At 38.7% G+C, this 19238-nt stretch overlaps 1 protein-coding gene across 17 annotated transcripts in view; it reads right to left on the bottom strand.

The window, feature by feature from the left end:
- The window catches only part of Mlip (muscular LMNA interacting protein), a 297907-nt gene that overhangs the window by 124045 nt on the left and 154624 nt on the right, over positions 1–19238 (bottom strand). For 16 of the 17 annotated variants that reach the window (XM_087195995.1, XM_087195985.1, XM_087195993.1 and 13 more), the window contains one exon: positions 9230–10684. In XM_087195995.1, the coding sequence (XP_087052121.1) occupies positions 9230–10684 (1455 nt within the window). The remainder of the gene's footprint in view (positions 1–9229; positions 10685–19238) is intronic. The other variant, XM_087195988.1, reaches the window with a different exon arrangement.

Below are 19238 nucleotides of genomic sequence, written 5' to 3'. Positions count from 1 at the left end.
AAAATTGAGACTGAAAAAAATGTAAAAAGAAAATCAACAAATTGAAGTGCTGGATTTTTGTAAGAATAAATAAAATAGACAAGCCAAATTCACCAAGAAGGAGAAAAAAGACTTATATCAGTGCAATTAGAAATGAAAAATGTGAAATCACAATAGACACTGTCAAAATCCAGAAGATAGTAACTACTTTGAGAAATGATATTCTAACAAATTAGCAAATTGAAGAAACGGACACATACGAACTATCAAAACTAACCCAAAAAGACATAAATATGCTTTACAACCCAAGCAATGAAATTGACTCAGTAATAAAGAATCTACCAATTTTTTAAAAAGCCCAGGATGTGATGCATTCACTTCTGAATTCTACAAAACCTTTAAGGACATATTATTTCCAATACTTCTCAAGATTTTCAAAAAAAATGAAAAGGATAGAATGCTCCTAAATTCATTTAATTCATTTATGATAAAAACCCTGAAGAAAATAAGTATATAAGGACCATATCTGAATATGATAAAGGCTATTTATAACAAACCAATAGCCAACATTATGCTAAATGTGGAAAAATTAAAAGCATTTCCCTTAAATTCAGGAACAAGACAAGGATGTCTACTATCACCTCTTCTATTCAGCATAGTACTTGAAATATTAGCCAGAGCAATTAAACAAGAGAAAGAAATAAAAGCAATGCATACAGGAAAGGAAGAAATCAAATTATCATTATTTGTAGACGACATGATACTGTACATGGGAGACCCAAAGAAATCCACCAAAAAATTATTTGAAGTAATAAACAACTTCAGCAAAGTAGCAGAATATAAGAACAACACACAAAAAACATCAGCATTTGTGTACACCAACAAGGAACAGGATGAAAACGATATTATGAAAATAATAACATTCACAGTAACTTCAAGAGAAATGAAATATCCAGGAATTAATCTAGCCAAGGAAATGAAAGACTGCTACAAAGAAAACTACAGCATTTTGAAAAAAGAAATCGAAGAGGACATCAGAAAATGGAAAGATGGCCCCTGCTCCTGGATAGGCAGAATCAATATTGTCAAAATGGCCATACTTCCAAAACTGTTATATTAAATACAGTCCCAATCAAAATACTAACCATATACTTTACAGATCTAGAGAAAATAATTGTAAATTTTGTATGACCCAAAAGAGACACAGAATAGCAAAAGCAATTCTGAGCAATAAGAGCAAAAAAGGCAGTATAGAAATATTTGACTTCAAGCTATATTACAAAGCAATAGTGAATCAAATGGCATGGTACTAGAACAAAAAACAGACACATGGATCAATGGAACAGAATTGAGGATATGGAAATCTCACCAGACACACTCAATTTTCTGATCTTTTACAAAGTGGCCACAAGCATGTGTTGGAGGAAAAATGGCCTATTCAACAAGTGATGTTGGGAAAATTGGTTATTTGTTTGCAAAAGAATGAAACTGGACACTTACCTCTCACCATATACTAAATTAAAATCAAAATGTATCAAAGATATAAACATTAAAATAGACACATCAAGCTTTTTGGGAGATAAATTAGGTAAAACAACTGAAGATATAGCTCTAGGAAAGGATTTTCTAAATAGAACCTCAATCGCACAAGAAATACCATCAAGAACCAACAAATGGAATTATATTAGACTAAAAAGCTTCTGTACAGCAAAACAATCAGTAAAGAGACAACCTACAGAATGGGAAAAATATTTTCCCAGCTATTCAGAGGACTAATTTCTAGAATATACAAGGAACTCAAAAAAATTAACCCACCTTAAATGAAAGACTCAGTCAAGAAATGGGCAAGAGAAATGAACAGACACTTCACAAAGGAAAAAGTACAAATGGCCAACAAATATATGAAAAAACATTCAACATTTCTGGCCATTAGAGAAATGCAAATTAAAATAACACTAAGATTCCATGCTACTCTGGAAATAATGGCAATCATTAGGAAATCAAACAGAATCAAATGCTGGTGTGGCTGTGGTGAAAAAGGAACTCTCCTACATTGTTGATGGGAATGTCAACTAGCAGAACCATTATGGAAATCCGTATGGAAATTTCTCAAAGAATTGAAATTAGAAATTCCATGTGACTCGGCTATCCCCCTGCTAGGCAACTTCCCCAAAGAGCTCAAGGCATCATAATACCGTGATACATGCATGCTTACAGCAGCATAATTTAATAGCTAAATCCTGGAAGCAGCCTGTGTACTCATCAACAGATGACTGGATAAAGAAAATGTAGTATCTATATACAGTAGAATGGAATACTATTCAACTATATAGAAGGACAAAGTTGAGACATCTGTAGAAAAATGATGCACCTGGAAAATATAATGTTGAGTGAAATAAAACAGATCCATGAGCTTAAATACAAAAAGAAAATGATAAAGGATGGATACAAAGGAACAAAGGGATAGATCTCTTGCAATAGGAAAGTGATCAGTCCAGGGGAACAAGGGTGAAGGGTAAGGAGGAGGTGAAGGAGAAATAAGTAGAATAATGCTATGGCATGTGCAGGAACCTAATAACCCCAATTAAGGTAAACACTACATGCCATAACATGAGCTAAATCAAGTAATATCAACATGTATGAAAAGGGGATAGAAAAACCAGAGGAGGAGGGAAAAGGGCAAGAGAGAGGAAGGTGATTAAAAAAGAAAAAAAAGCTGTAATATGTACACATAATCACTGCCAAAATGACTGTAAACTGCATGAATTCTAACCATGTACTAATTTTAAAAAAAGAACACTTTTGTATTTCAGTTTGCAGGGGCCAATCCCACTAATAGGCAATGTTAATTACTGCCATATAAATGCTGTGAATGAGAAGATAGCAGAACATATCCTGTCCCTCCAAAAAGTATTTCCCTGCCACTGCCCTAAACACTATGGATAAAATTCCACTACAGGGCCCAGGAATAAAAACTCATGAAGTCTCCTAGTGAACTACATTAGATGCCCTGGGTATAGGGTAATTAGATTATATTTACACCTTCAAGTAAGTGGAAGAATATCAGATGAAAAAAACAACAGGACTTTAGTGAAAGCCTCCCTTCCACTATGGTCACCTTCTTCTGGAAGACTGAAGAGCAGAGATGACCCTAACCATACACTTTGGGTCCTCAGTGACCACGTGGGCACTCTTTGAGTCAGAGTCTCCCTGATTCTGCCCCATGCTGAAAGTTCAGCCCTAGCCCTACACCCATAGGACATTGCACCTCCCTTACATCTGGACCAGAATAACAGCAGAGGTGGGGTAGGTGAGAGAACTATCAATAACTACCTGAAGACCAGCTACTGGCAGATCAGAGAGAGGCAGCTCCTGAGAAAATGTACCTGGACCCCTCCCTTCTCAGGACCCTCTCTGCCTTGATTTATCTTTTTTTGTGTTTCTGGCATTCTAAACATATAACATTTCAATGTGTTAAAAGTTTACCATCCTATCCATCTGCTAGATCCTTTAGAGGACAGATTTTATATTATTTCTCTTTTTATTTCCAACACCTAATAATGAACCCAGCATGAGCAAATATCTGTTGATTTGAATTGAAATATTTAATTAAAAGTTACAACAAAATTCAGAATTCTGAATTCAAAATTCAGAAGACGTAAAAAAACAAAACATAAACTTTAGTTCTTCATCTTTTGTTCTAGCCCTACACAAACCTGGCAAATTGGAGACTCTCTTTCCCTCTCCAAAAGTGCTCTGAAGGCTATTTCTAACATTATGGTTCTGAATGCTATGCTTCCTCCATGATATGAACTTGCAACATCTGAACTCATGGGCGTGGATACCCATGTTTTAATTTTTCCTCTGCAAAGTCCCTTCTTTGTGTTAAATTGCACACCTCCCAAAGGAAAAATGATGAGAAATGGAAAAAATGGAAATAAAGTTTTTGTAAATAGGGAAGGGTGGAGGGGGTGAAGGGAGGGCTAGGAATGGGGAAAAAATAAGAACCAAGATGCATTATGTAAAGGTACAATTCCCAATGAGAAATGTAATTGTGTTGTATACCTACAATGTACCAATAAAAGAATTTAACAAAAAAAAGAACATATTAATCTTGAATTAAAATATAAGATTCCAATAGGTACTAAAAACAAAAAATGCAAATGCTCCTTGGAATAAAAGAGAAGCTTTTGCAAATCACTGAAACCTGAGAGAAAATCATCACCAAGACCAGGTCACAGAAGCTAGCTAAAGGGAGACCAAGAAAACAGGCCACAGGACTGGTTAGGATCAATATGTCCCAGAGCAGAAGTGGAACAACTGCGTAAGGTCAGAAGTCCCTAGAAAGGCACCAAGAGCTTCTGAAGGAGAAGGGATAAAAGACAGTGAAATACAAACAGAAAAGGGAAACCAAAAGACACTAAGTCTGGTAGCTCCTTACCATTGTTGATGATTGCTGGTTATCATTTGATGATTGCCAAATGTTTGTTATGCAACCTACACAATACAGAAATCTCATCCTCACCTTCACTGCTATAACCAAGGCAGAGCCAGTACATCATCCACTTGGATGACTGCAACAGCTTCTAAGGTCTCTGTACTTTCCCCCTCATACTCCTGAGCTATATTCTTAACACAGCAGCTAGGACTGTGTCCCTTATCTATTGGGAGCTCTGTGATGGCTTCCCGTCCTTCTCAGAGCAAAAATCAAAGACTAAAGAATGGCATACAGGACCCCACAGGATGGGACTCGCAGTTATGCTTCTCTCAGACATAGCTGTCACTCACTCCACTGCCCCCAGCCTGGCTTCAAATCTATATTTTGCACCTATCAAGCACTCCCTGTGCCTCTGGGCTCTTTCCTCACTATACTCTCTTAAGGGGCACCACCTCCTTTCATGTTACCTCTCAAACCATCAAGGCCTACCCTATCAACATAAACTACAACCACACTCCTCCCCTATTGTCTTTACCCCCTCTATACTTTTCCCCATAATACTTATTACCCTCTAACACACAAGACAATCAACTTATTTCCTTAGAAGGCTTATTGCTGTTTATTTCTCTTCTACCTTGGAGCAGGCATTTGTATGGGGTTTTTTGTTGCAACATCCTTACAGCTTAAAAGCATATGCCAGGTACTCAATGATATTTATTGAACAAATGGTTTCTTTGAACCCAGATTAATTATTGCAGTTCACAGAGTTACATTTCATACTGCTTACTCCCAAATTGTATGTGGTTCTGCAGAAATGGAGAAAGTCACATATTGACTGCTACCCTCAGATTTCCAGTACAATATAATTGGAAATGTTTTGATGCCTTCAAGGAAAGAGAGCTTAACAAATAGGGCACCAACTATGAAGGCTTGTGAAACAGCAAAAGCTCCCAGCTGATTACCTAAACAAGGTATGTGTCCAAATAGCTTTAATGCAAGGCCTGTCACTAGCGATCCTCAGAGCTGGCTGAGATCTTCAGACTGTTTTCAATGAGTAGCAGAATATACTAGATCATAGGAAATACCATGAAAACTCACAAGAAGAAGAATTTAAATATTTTTGTAAATGAAAGCAAAATACTTTGGAAACCCTAACATGACCCTGTAGATGAACTTAGTGATACCAGTCTTTACCAAGGTGGGGGGTGTATCTCAGACAATGTAGCTGTTGATCAAAGAGCAGCCTGAGCAACAATCAAGATGCTCATCTTGTCAACAGTCATGAATATAAAACAAAATAATATTTTAAAACTACATCTGAAATTAGTATAACATCAATTATATCGGACTAAGACAAACAGATTCTAAATCATAAGGTTCTATAAGGAAAAAGAAATACCAAACATGCTTTACATCTGAATTGATCTCAGCATACTCCAGCCATTCTATTTCATTTTAATATCAAAGGAGAATAGGGCCCAGACTTGGAACTAACATCCTTCAAGCATTTCTGCTTTAATTTGATAACTATTTGTGCTCTAGGACCCCTACCCTTTGGGATCTGGGAGTGAGAGAAGCTGATCTAAATCTGAAGCTCTTTGACTTCAGAAAAGGCCTGTGCTCTGATTAGCACCACACCAGAAGGAGTCAGGCAAGAGACAGCTCCTGGAAGCCTGTAAATGCTTTGATATCACAAAGCTTTTGTCTATTTCCTCCTATCGTTCTATAAAATAATCTTGCCAATTTAAACAAAGCAGTCAAATGCCAAAAGAAGCTTAGGTAAGATTTCTCTCTCCCGGTGTCATTTTTAATGATTTTTATACTCAAGCTACTATTCTTGAGAATCACTTGTAATAAAAAATGTAAGTTTTTCTGATTTTAACATGGGGAGATAACAGCAAAAGGCAAGTAGGAAATAAGATGAAAAGGAGCAGTATGTCTCAGAGAGCAACTATTTTTACAAAAGTTATAAATTTTACCCATGATAGTCAACTTTTTTCTATCCAAAGCAATAGATTAATATCTACTTGTGGGTACACAGTACTCATTTGCATATTCACACTCATTAAATCTAGCATGCATTTCTATAAGCTTGAATTTTCCTAACTTGGAAATAAAGAAAATACATGAAAAAATTTAAGGCTAAAATTCTTCAATATTGGGAGCAGAAAGAAAACTGGGGAAAGATAGGTCTTCAATAGGCCTTTAATTTATCAAAATCTCTCTAAGGCTCACACTTCCAACTATGTAACCAAAATAAGGACCAAACATGAACAGAGCAGTGACCACAAATAGAAACACTAAAGAAGATTCTGGCACAAAGTCATTTTTCACAAAAGAATGAATAATTTAAGCGCATGGCAGCAAAAGTTTAAAATGATTGTAAATATATTCAGAAAACAATTATTACACAGCAGTTTTTAAAAACAACACAGTGAATTTCATAATCACACACGTGTACTAAAAAGCTATTAAGGTCATTTTACCTTAAATAAATATTTAGAGTCATGGAAAAGTTAAATTTTATCTCCTTCATTTGCTTTAAAAGTTTAAAATAGAAGGATTTAATCTCTAAAAATAAATATTTAATGGCATAAGTATATATACATAAAGAATTCTGGTCATTATTCTGTAATGATGATTTTCTTCACAACAACCTTAGAGTCAGGATAATTTGATATTTAATATTAGTTGCTTCTCTGTGGCAGTGAATCATACTATGAAAGAATATGGCTTCAAAAATTAACAGACTTATAAATGTCAGCTCTGTACCAGATATGTGACCTAGACAAGTTAATCACTGAACTTCAGTTTCTTGGCATATGCAAAATAAAGATGATACTAGGGTTACAAAAATAAGCTAAAGTTTTCCACTTTAATTATATTTTATCTATTTCGTATTACTGTTAAGTGTAGTTCTTAACTCACAGGGAGCATTGGCTGTCTGTGGTATTATTATCACTATTACTGTGCAATAAGGCAAATCATTTTTGTGTCTCCACATGCAATCTTGTGGGATTATCTTCTGTACATTTGGTCAAGTTGTTTTTTCATTTCTGAAATAAGAACTCTCTTCCTCTTCACTAAGCTAAATCCTAAACATTTCTGACAAGCCTGCCATATATAATAACTTCCCCCACTAACCATACCTCATAATAATATTCTTGTTATAGTCAACTCAGCCTATAATTACCTTTTCATAATCTGAATTATTATATGTTAATTTTGTCTCATACAGCAAACCCTCTGTATCCATGGTTTCTGCATCCATAGATTCAAACAACCATGGATTTAAAATCTGTACTGAACATACAAGACTTCTTTCTTGCCATTATTGCCTAAACAATATTGTATGTCAACTATTTACCCAGCATTTACATTTTACCACTTAAAAGCAACCTAAAGATGACTGGCATATGAGAAGATAGCAAACACTATGCCACTTTCTGTAAGTCTTGAGCATCTGCGTATTGGTTTCCATGGAGAGTCCTGAAACAGTCCAGTGAGGGAGACTTCAACTGGCATTCTAGCTGTATCATACACTTAATCACTCTCCACAGCCTCTCCAAATTGTTTAGATGCATTTTTTTCTGCTGACAAAATTTAATTTTTAATATAAATAATTATATCTTACTTTCCTTTAAAAAAAATCACATGTACTCCAAAGAAAACTAGTATAGTGATGGACACACAGATGTTTGATACATGCTTTGTAAACTGAATTGTACTACAATATCAATTACATGATCATAAGGATTGCTTTATTTAATCATTTGAAAAGTGCCAGAATTAAAGACGTTCTCCATGGTACTGCAAAACCTCTAAAATTCCATTATTTCAATTCACAGCACTGAAAATCCCCACCTCCATCTAAGACAGCCACATTCATAATTTTATTTTCTTTATATAACAAGTGTCAAATTCTGGGTGTAAGATCCACACCCTGAGTTATTAGAGACTGGTTGAGAAACTGGCCTGCCCTAGCACAGCTGTTTCCATGGCGGAACTGGACCAAGATGATGCTGTTTCAAATGTTTCCCCACTCATATTCAAGTAAATGCTGTTCTCACATCCTTGCTCAACGGACTGCTTTGGAGTATTTAAAAACCAGCATTCTCTTCCTTTCCTTCTATTTCTTTATACCCACCTTATTCACTATAGTTCATAATTGCCAAATAACTGTTTGTAATAATCCAAATAATTTTTACATATAATGGAAATTTCTATTCCCTTTTCCCCTATATGTACATAGCTAAATCTGTACAGATTTAGCTGTTGGTATGGGAGCAATAAAGAAATCAACCTGGAAGAAGGGAGAGAAAATTAATAATTATAAATGAATATAGACAAGAAAAACAAAATTTTCAAACTCTCTTGCCCATAGGATGGGCTTTAGTCTATAATATTGGTGAATATTTTTAAATTAACCAATCCTGTCTATTATATCATCGCTATAGGATATTTTGATGGAATATAGGGTCCCTCTTATTAAGTAGCCAGAAATGTGTCCTATTCCTAAATTTCAGCTTGCTACTTTTAATTCTGTCAATGAGACCAATGTTATAACTAATATGATGCCTCAACAAAACTCTTGGGCTAAAGACAAAGAAGTTATCTTAGGAAATGAGTAATTTCAGACAGACTATAATTCACCTCTGCATTCAAATATACCAAATTCTGGTGCCCCTCCTACATGCACATACACTCTACAGAAGTAGAATGAATGTCATAATTATTTATTCTTCCCTGGGGGAAAAAAAATCTCTTCCAGATGTCAAAATTAGCATGCAACATGCAACACGCAAAAAGTACCTTGGGTTTCTTATTTTCAGGGCTTGTTGCCAGGGACAATGCAAAAGGTGAAACCAGGTCCTTGGTTCTTGTTAGAGAAATGGGTGGTGTTGGGGCCGAAACAGGCGATCTGCAGCTGGGTTTTGTGCTTTCGGGTTTCCCCATTCTCGCAGGCAGGGTGTTTCTGCCACACCTAGGGCTCAGGGCAGCAGGACTGTGAGGGAGTGTCCGACTGGGCGGGTCAGCAGAAGAGAGGAGGGAAGACTCCAGACTGGGAAAGGAGGCAGCGCTGCCGTTGGAGCTGGAGCTGGAGCGAGGGAGTGGAGAAGGGGCTGAGCGACTCGGCCTCTGGCTTGATAATTGGGATGATGCTTTTCTGGACCTTTCTATCAGGTGTGAGAGGGCCGGGGAAGGATAGAAATATTTCTCTGGAGAGGAGAGCGTGGCGCTTTGATGAATGGGTGAAGACAACGGAGCAGAAGCTAGTGCAGAAGGGTGCGTGTAAATATTCCTGGGCTTTTCTCCAAGCCTGAAGTCAGCATCCTGTTTGCCCTTTGAAGCAGAAAGAGGACAGGAGCCTGCGGGCCCAGGGGGGAGAGTAGCAGCACCGGATGCGCCAGAGTGTGGCTGGGAGCAGGGTGCTCCGATCCTCAGAGTGGGTGACGGTGGTTTTTCCACGCTCAGAGAGGCAGGGCTGCTGCTGGCCAGTGTGGCTGGAGAGCGGGGGGGCACCTGAGAAAGGGGGGCTGGCCTGGCGAGGCCCAGCGCCGGAGCCCGCGGCCCTTCTTGCTCTGGGGACCCGGCCCTCAGGGAGCAGCTGGAGAGGGACTTTCTCGGCGTGGGGGAGGTTTGCTTTGCTTTCTGATCAAGCGTGGACGTGGAGGAGGCCAGGGAGTTGAGCGAGAAGGTGGGGCAGGACGCGGGAGACACGGGTCTCTGGTGAGAAGGGTTTGACTTGAGGATGGCGGTGAGAAGGGACAGCCGGGAGGGCACCGGGGACTTCAGCCCTGACCTGGAGAGACTCTGGCTGGACGACCTCTGGCTACAGACCGGGGAAGCGCCGCGGAAGGGGGCGGCCAGGGGCTTCGGGCTCGGAGAGAGCGCGTGCGTGACGATGCGCACCGGGATGTAGGAGGCCGCGTCCCGGCCCCGGCCCTCGCTTGCCGGCGAACGAGGGGCTCCAGGGCCTTCTTGGGGGCCGAGGGCGCGCGAGGCCCCAGGCGGGGTCTGCTTCTGAGCCTCGGAGGCCGGGCCAGGCTTCTGGGCCGCCTCCCCGGGGCGGGCTGCGTGGGGCCCGGACAGCCGGGAGCCGCCCTCGGGGGCCGGGCAGGGCGCGGGGCCAGCGGTGTCCAGCCTGCGGGTGCGGAGCTCCTCGAGGTTAGCGGGGACGGGCCGCGCTCGCTGGTTAGTTGGAGAAACAAAGGAGAAAGGAGGTGACTTACTGGCAAGCTGCGCAGGGGTGGTGGGAGAAGTTAGCTGGAGGAAAGAGAAATAGGTTGAAACAGGACATTACGAAACTACCAAGATATTTTTGTCACTGTGTGATCATGCAAACAGTCTTTCCACTTGTTGCCACAAGTTCCAAAGAGGAGAGACACCTTAAGTCTTCATAAAAATGAACTTCGGTTTCGTTCATGAGCCATCGCTTTGAATTTGAAATAAGTGGTGAATGAACTGTGAGGTACTGTATCCTGTACCTCATTTATTCCCTGGAATACGTTTGCATTTGGGACATAGTTCATTGACAATAACTAAAATAATTACCTTAATTTGGAATTGAATATTTAAATCACCATCAGTATAAATTTTATACTTCATTTTAGAAAAGAATTAGATTTGCTTCCATTTTAAGACTGTAAATCATAATATAATAATAATGACGACAATCCTAAAAACATTTGACATACCCTTAATGTTTGAAATTCTAAACACTTGGACTACTGACACCTATGTATTGTGAACTGGAAAAAGTGCCCAAAATTCAAAAGAAGCTTCCAACATCAACATGGAATGATAAATTGAGAGAGTGAAAGCAAAGTACAAAATAGAGAGGGAGTTTCAGATTATTTTCCCTAACGACTTGCCAGAATGAACATTTCACAGTAACATTTAATGAACACTGAACGAAAGGTGGGGCTCTGCTGGAAACAGTAGGCTCTTGTTCACAAGAAGAGAAGCCAGAGGACTTCTTGATACCTTCTGTCCGAACCAAGGCACTGCATCTCTTACTCGCCAAATAAAGGTGGAGTAAAAAGACAACGTCTGATTCCATAAGAGGAGGCAGATAAAGACCTTTGAAATAGCCAGTTATATGTATTCTTGTACCATGTAAAAAATCATCCAGAACTTTAAGGCAAGTTCTGAAACAACAAGTGATTCTAAAGCCTTTTAAACAACAATTTCTCTCCACAATTCACGATTTGCTTCTATCTGTAAAGACAACTGTACATCGCTAATGAATGAGGACTATCAGCCATTAAAATATCAATGAATGTGAAGATATATGCACACACACATGCATATTGCAGTAAACTCAACATGAAAATGTGCATGAACATAACAGTTAAACTTGGCAAAAAATCTCGGTTTATAAATAAAGTAAAAGCTATTTCTTGATTTTGATTTGGAACATGTTATGTATCCATCAAACCCAATGCAAAGATCTTCATGCCACAGAGTTTTAAGATCCAAAAATATTTAAAACTGACAAACTCAAACATCTCATCCCAAACTTCTTAGGTTCTGAGTGAACTTACCAAAACTACTTCGTTTTCTATGTGCATTCATATGCACATTTGCAACACAAAATTTTTACCACATAAATAATATTTGAACACACTGACATAACCCAGAATATCAGAAAAGCAGGGTTAATTTTAAATAAAGCTGAATTCAGTCAAATTGAAAAAGAAAGCTTAACAATTTCCTCACACAAGTTTTACTTAGTAACAAGTGTTTAGCCAGTGTTTATATAAGTGATTCATATGGTTAGAGAATATATTTAAATCCAAATACCACTAACTGGTCAGCACAATGTTTCTGTAACTACAAGAATGACAACATTTCATGTATCATTTGTAACTGCATTAGTATTTAATGTTTAAGGAGTCATTCTTTCAGAATTACCAGTATATTCATGGCTTTATTATTGCTGCTGTGTTGTTTCATTTGGGCTTTCTTTTGACTATAAATGAAAAGCCTCTTTAATTGTTCCCATAATTGATCTCTCTTTACAGAAAGAAAGGAGATATTTCATGACTCCCCAGAGCATCTGAACATGTTGTGCCTTGCCTGGATAGCAGTTTGATAAGGAACTTTGTCAATTAATACCAATGGCCACAAAAATCCCATCACCTTTTCAGTCACGTTGTTTCGAAATGACTCCAACATATATGACAAAAACATTGATTTATCTCAATTAATTATCAAATTATGACTATGTTAAGACCTTAAGTTCATAATTTTGAAGGTCTCATTCAGACAAAAAAGACATTTCCCTCCAATTCCTCAAGATCATGACTTTTAATTACCAGCCACTTTTCTACATTAACTGATATTTTACCTACTATAAATAACTCTAAATTTTATCATACTTTTAATGAAATTATTGAGGAAGGTTAGCTGCCATTATGTTCCTGGACTCTGTCTACTTAAAGCTGCTGAAAGGAAAACTTGAGCCCACCATGTTAGTTGTGTGGTGTTCAGGCACCGGCTCAGGATGTGACTTCCTGCCCCTGTACACAGCCACCTCGCTCAGCTTACATATGGGCTGGACAAGGCTCCCCATGTTGATTTCATTGCAAATTTGGGGTCTATGTCTTCAGCTGGGCCCCGTGCCTCTCAGCTGTTGTTTTGTTTTTCTCTGCTCTTGGAAACTTGCTTTCTCTCCCATTCTGCACAGCAGCCCTTCCAAACAGCCAACACTCTTCTAACCCCTCAACCTCCCACTTCTCCTATTAATTCAGAGTGGATTTCTTTTCTCCAAGCAAAATTGAGATTATGAGGAAGCCAATTTTTTCTACATTAACTTTGATTCCACTTCCGTTATCCTAAGGAAAAATGGTCACCTTTCACTTTTTAAAAAGCGTACTCTCCCTGTGTTCTTAGGGATTTTATTTCCTCGGTTATCCCTCATGTCTTATGCAGTCATCCTTTTTTGTATTTTTACTAGCTCTCTCATTCTAACATAAATACATAGCAGAAATCTCAATCATCTTGGCAGGTAGTAAAAGTGCCCACCCTATCTTACTATTTCTCTAGTAACAGCAAAGCACTTTTCCTTGACCCTTAATACTTTCTCACTGAGCCTGACTGGGTACAGAACATTGTTATGATGCAACTGAGCCTGGGCTGGTCTCCTGGAAGATGTAAGACCACATCTCAGCAGACAACTAACCAGCCATCAAACAGTTAACCAGCCACCAACCAACCCAACCCAGCAACTGTCACAGACACATGAGCAAGCCACAACAAAGATCAGCTAAGCTTGGCTCATGCCTGCAGGACCACTCAACTGAACACAGCTCAAACTACTGACCAGCAGTTTTTTGATCTAATGGTCATGTTTAGAAACACTGAAGTTTAGCTTGGTTTGTTAAACAGCAAAAGCTAATTGATTAAAATGTGTATACATACACCAAGATCTTTTATAATCCTATATATTCCACAGTTACAGGCCCAAACTGTTCTCTCCTCAGTTAAATACATAGAGCACCATCAACCATATTGGTTGCCTTAATTCTTGAGGCCAATGTACACTAAAATGAGTCACAGCCTTGTATAATTCCTTCTCCTTGAGTGTGGATGAAAACCGTGTCTTGATTGGAACTAACAGAAACTGACAACAATGAAGAGATTTTTCAGATGTAATTAAGATCTTTAATCGTATAACTTTAAATTAATTAAATGAGATATTACCCTACATCTGTATGACCCAATCAAGTGAGCTCTTTTCTGCTGCTCACTCTGAGAAGTAAGCTGCCGAGAATTCTACAGCTCATGGAAATGAATACTGCTAACACCACAAGAGACCTCAGAAACAGATCCTCTTGTGATGGAGTCCCCTGAGAGGACAGAGCTTCTCGCACCTTGAGAACCCGACTCTGGCATGCCCTGACCACTGATGTACAAAAACCACAAGAAAATAAATAGGTAATTTTTTGCAAGCCACTAAGTTTGTGAGGGTGTTATATAACAAGAAACAATGACCATTCCACTGATTTAGCATCAGTTTTCTTCCCTCACTCTTCTGCAGAAACTGTTACTGTCAGTGTCTACAATTATTTCTTTTAAAAAAATAGATACTTAAATCCTTTATCTTTTCTGATTTCTTTCTAGAGTTGACTCTTTCTATCGCTCCCCATTTTAAACGTTTTACCTGTGATCTCTATTTCATCACTCTCTCCCAATTTATTTCCTATTTTGGAAATAAACTCCTTCTCTCCTTCCACTCTCTTCTTTTACGGTGATGCTTTCTTGCCAATCTCCACTGTCTGGAATTTGCAGAAAGCTTCTGTTCCTCAGTCAGGCCTCAGCTTATACTAGACTGTGAGTGTCCCTCTTCTGCTGCTGTCCACACTGGCAAGAGGGTGGACAGATGATGGAGAGAACAACACCTTGGACATCTAATTTAGCTTTACCTCCACAGCCAGGGAAAAATTCAAGTTCCAACATCAGAAAGTCAGGAGAGCCTCATCTTCCAGGGCTTCCCATCTTTTTTCTGGAATTATCAAAGCAACTGGACTTTTCACACAAATACTCCCATTGCTCTTGGCTAATGGTATATAGTAGGCCACTCAGAGGAACAACGAACCATTACTCAGGGATCATAGGATTCTGCCAGGGTTGGAGTAGAGCCTGGGGTCCTCCACTGAGTCAAGAAGTTTCTCCTATGTCCAGTCCCATTCACCAGGAAAGGAGAGAAAGGCAACAGAAAGAGGAAACCATGTACTCACCCTAAGCAAAACAGGGGAGCAGACAGTTGGGGGTAGAAAGATCATGAGAAAAAGGTCGTTCAGATGAATAAAATCACTTGCTCAGAGATTTTTCCCCTATCAGTTAAAACCATGAGGATCTCTAAAGTTGTCCTCCCACTGCCCATGGCAATGATAGATCCAAGGGTCCATCTAGAACCTGTCACTCCTCCTCCCCTAGCTGCGCAAGATCGATTCCTGGTTCCTTTCCTTTGCCATCAGCCCTCTGCTGGCCCTCCTCTGCTCTGCACGCAGCTGCAGATGCTTCCAGTTGATGACCTTTGAAACAGGGCTTCACACAGGCCACGTTTCAGGAGCTACTGTGACATTCCCAGACAGTCTTTCCAGCAGTTAGCAGAATGCAGCAAGGGAGTTTAATATCCCAACTTTTTTCAAGGTCTTCAACTTCTTAATCACTGAGGCTGTGAGTGATTAGTTTTAGTAAACAAAACCAGAGCAGCATCACTATCAGATGGAAGTTCATGCCTTGCTATAGTTTTGTCTGTGGTGAATTCTCATTAGAAAGTTCATAAAATACTATCTATGCTTTATTCTCACAGGATCATGAGAAAAGGAAGATCATTTATTCAGTTCTACATCAGACACTATATGCACACAAAGTGTGCATAGCGTTAGATGACAGGGACAAGAGGTAAAGAAGAGATTTTGTTTTTGTCTGAATGGATTACATAGTGGGGTGAAAGAGATACATACAGGCTACTGAATGGCATTGTGTTGTGTGAATGGCTTGGTGGTATAAGGAAAATTGTTATGTCCAATGCTCTTACAAGTACTTTGTTCTAATTCCTTTTCCATAGATCCATGAAATCAAAATACAGTCACATGTGGCTTAATGGTGGAGTTACAGTCTCAGAAATGCAACATTAGTTGATTTCTTGTTGTGTACACGTGAGAGAAACCTACCCAAACTAAAACAGTTGCCATACCACTAGGTATTATCATCTTGCTGGGACCAACATCACATATACAGCTTATCACAGACCAAAAAAACACACTGTTACATAGCACATGACTCTATTTAATAAATATTTGTACTAATATCCAAATTACCCACACTTTTATATAAGAACTTCTTTTATTTGACCCCAGTCAGTTCTTCTGATCTTATTTTCCATATCTTCTTCCCAGGTCTCAGATCCAAGCTACAGCTGAACAAATATATAAACCCTCTCCCTCTCCATAAATTTCTTACTTCACACCCAAAACACACTGGCCTTCCTACAGTCTTAGAGTCATTTGTGGAGAGTCTACCAGGGGTCAGGCTGTGTTCTGGGTCCTGGACATACATGATTCCAGTCTTCTCAAAGAAAGCTAATGTCACCTCCTGTTACAGAAAAGGAACATAAAGTCCGTGATTTCAAGTAACTTGCTCAGATGAGCATGGGCAGTAAGTTCTCTGTGTCATCTTTGCTTTCCTATTTCAGAGCATCTAATCCTATGACCTCCCTGTCCTCCCTTCCTATCTGCTTCTCAACCTTATGTCTGTCCCTGTAACTGCACCCAAGTTATTTCCACTAAGGTCATCAAATAACCCTGTATTTTCAGATTAATGGCTTTGAGGGGCCCTATTTTATTTGACCTTGTTTTGTATTTGCAATATAGACTCTTCTTTTAATTCAAAGTCCTTTGATTTTTAAAAAATTTTCATCTATCTATCATCTATCTATCTATCTATCTTGGAAATAGGGTTTCTCACTGTATCACCCAAGCTCCAGTGATCCTGCCACCTCAGCCTCTCAAGTGACTGATCTCAGGCATATACCACTGCATCTGACCCCTTTAAATAAAGAATATTTATCCTGTTCAAAACTTCCCCATTCCAAATTCTTTGGTTCCCTCTTCAATCTGTTTCACTGGCTTCTTCTTTTTCATAGGTCCTTTTTATTTTTCTATTTCCTGGCTTAAATCTTATGTCATTTTTCTGCATTCTTTCCCTGAGTAATGATCTTCACTCCCATCACCTGGCTTATACAGCAAATTCCTCCAAGCTTCCACCTCTCTCCTGCATTCCAGTTCATTCTTCCGGCCCTTTCTAGGAAGCATCTGTCGCACGGGGCCACTGTGCTTCTTCGATTCAATATCAGATGCTTAAGGCTTCCTGATTCCCCTTAAGACCTGTTACTCCTTCCTCTCTGGATATCAACATTCACTGATTTCCTTGGTTGTGAGCTTGCTTTCTTTATGATCAGCTATCGTTGTTTATTAAAAACAAAGAAGTTGAACTAATTCATTTCTCACAGGTTTTCCTCTTATTCTCATGGTCACCACCACAACTCTCAGCTTGATCACAGCTGTTCGGACAAATCAGTGTCTCTGTTCACCTCTTCTCACACTGTAATAATATGGTATTGATAGGAAAAATAATTCTTACACTTTTATATGAACATTCAAAGCTCTTTCTTTTGAATTTTACTTAAGAGGATTTTGATTTAACTGCTTATTTTGTATTACATGTGTACATTTAATTCACACATTAACATGATTTATGCATTTTAATATAATGTACTTTTACTTAAACATGCCACTTAAAGGATGTATTTGGGACAGTTCAATCCACAATATTTGTATTACTAATCTATCCAGGAGATAAAATAGTTAATAAAAATGAACTTAGGGCCAGGGATTTAGCTCAGTGGTTTCACCACCTGCTGCACAAGCGCAAGGACCCGAGTTCGATCCCGAGTACCAAAAAAAAAAAAAAAAAAAAAATGAATTTAGTGTGAACTTTACCTTTAAGGACTTTACAATCTGGTAGGGGAAATAAGGTGTATCTGTAAGTAGCTATACCTGCTGCAATGAGATAATTACACAGTCAGATAATAAAAAGCTATTGGAATTATACTGCGGGAGAATTTGTTTTGTTTGGAGGCAACCAAAGTCAATGTTATGAAGAGGTGAACATTTCAGCAAGGACCTCAGAGATGAGTGGAGTGTGAACTTCTGAATACTGATGCTTTTCACTCACTTTCTGGAACCTCATTTAGTGCCAAGTGCAGAACTAAGTGTTAGGGATAGAAATGAGCAAGAGACCATCATTGATCTCAAGTTGTTTTCAGTCTGGTAAAGAAAAAAATGTGAAATTGATGACTACAACAAGGTGAAAAGGAATTGCAGCAGAGATGTTTTTAAAGCTACAAAATAATAAAGATAAAAAATGAGGAAGAGGACCACTATCTGCTCTTTAAAAGGGACAGATAAAGAAGATGTGATTTGTTTATAAAATGGAGTACTGCCCTGTCATAAAGAATGAGAAACTAGAGACATTTATAGCTAAATGGATGCACATTAAGACCATACTCTTAAGTGAAATAAATAGGATGCACATGTGTAAATACTAAATAGTTTCTCTGGTATGAGAAACTGAAAGTGTAAATAAGGATCAAAATGTACAATAGATAATTCAAAATGGGAAGAAAAAGTCTAAAGGGGTAGGGGAAGTGGGAGGGGTAGGGGAAAGGAAAGAAGGGAAAGGAATAAATATGAGAAAAGGAAAAAAATGGAAACAAAGTCTTTGTAAATAGGGAAGGGTGGAAGGGTTGAAGGGAGGGCAGGGGAATGAGGAAAAACTAAGAACCAAGATGCATCATGTAAAGGTACAAATTCCAAATGATGAATACCATCATATTGTATACCTAAAATGTACCAATAAACTTAATGAACAAAAAAAAGGAATTGCAGCATTGGCATGAAGACAAACAAAAGGACTGATGAAAAAAATAAAAGGGTAAAAGGGATATCCCTGACAGGAGGTCCAACTTGAGTTGAGCATAGGGTATCAAGTAGTTGAGAACAAAATGATTCTAGTTCCAAGAAAAAAAGGCATCCTACATGGAAATCAAGGGCTCCAGAATGGAACTGTACCATGTGTGCACTGCAAAGATTGTGTAAGAGAGCCGAAGAAAGGTGGTACAAGCAGTGGCTAGAAAGGCTAGGTAAAAGATAAAGGCCAGACTAAGAAGACGTTGTTTAGAAATAGGCTCCTACAACTAACATATAGTGCTGACTTATAGACAATTCAGTGCTGATTCTTTTTTTTA

Source organism: Heterocephalus glaber, unplaced genomic scaffold (genome assembly GCF_053883595.1).
Source record: "Heterocephalus glaber isolate CG9 unplaced genomic scaffold, H.glaber_assembly_v1.0 deba00001610, whole genome shotgun sequence".
Lineage (NCBI taxonomy): Eukaryota > Metazoa > Chordata > Mammalia > Rodentia > Bathyergidae > Heterocephalus > Heterocephalus glaber.
This window is presented reverse-complemented; position numbering and strand designations above follow the sequence as displayed.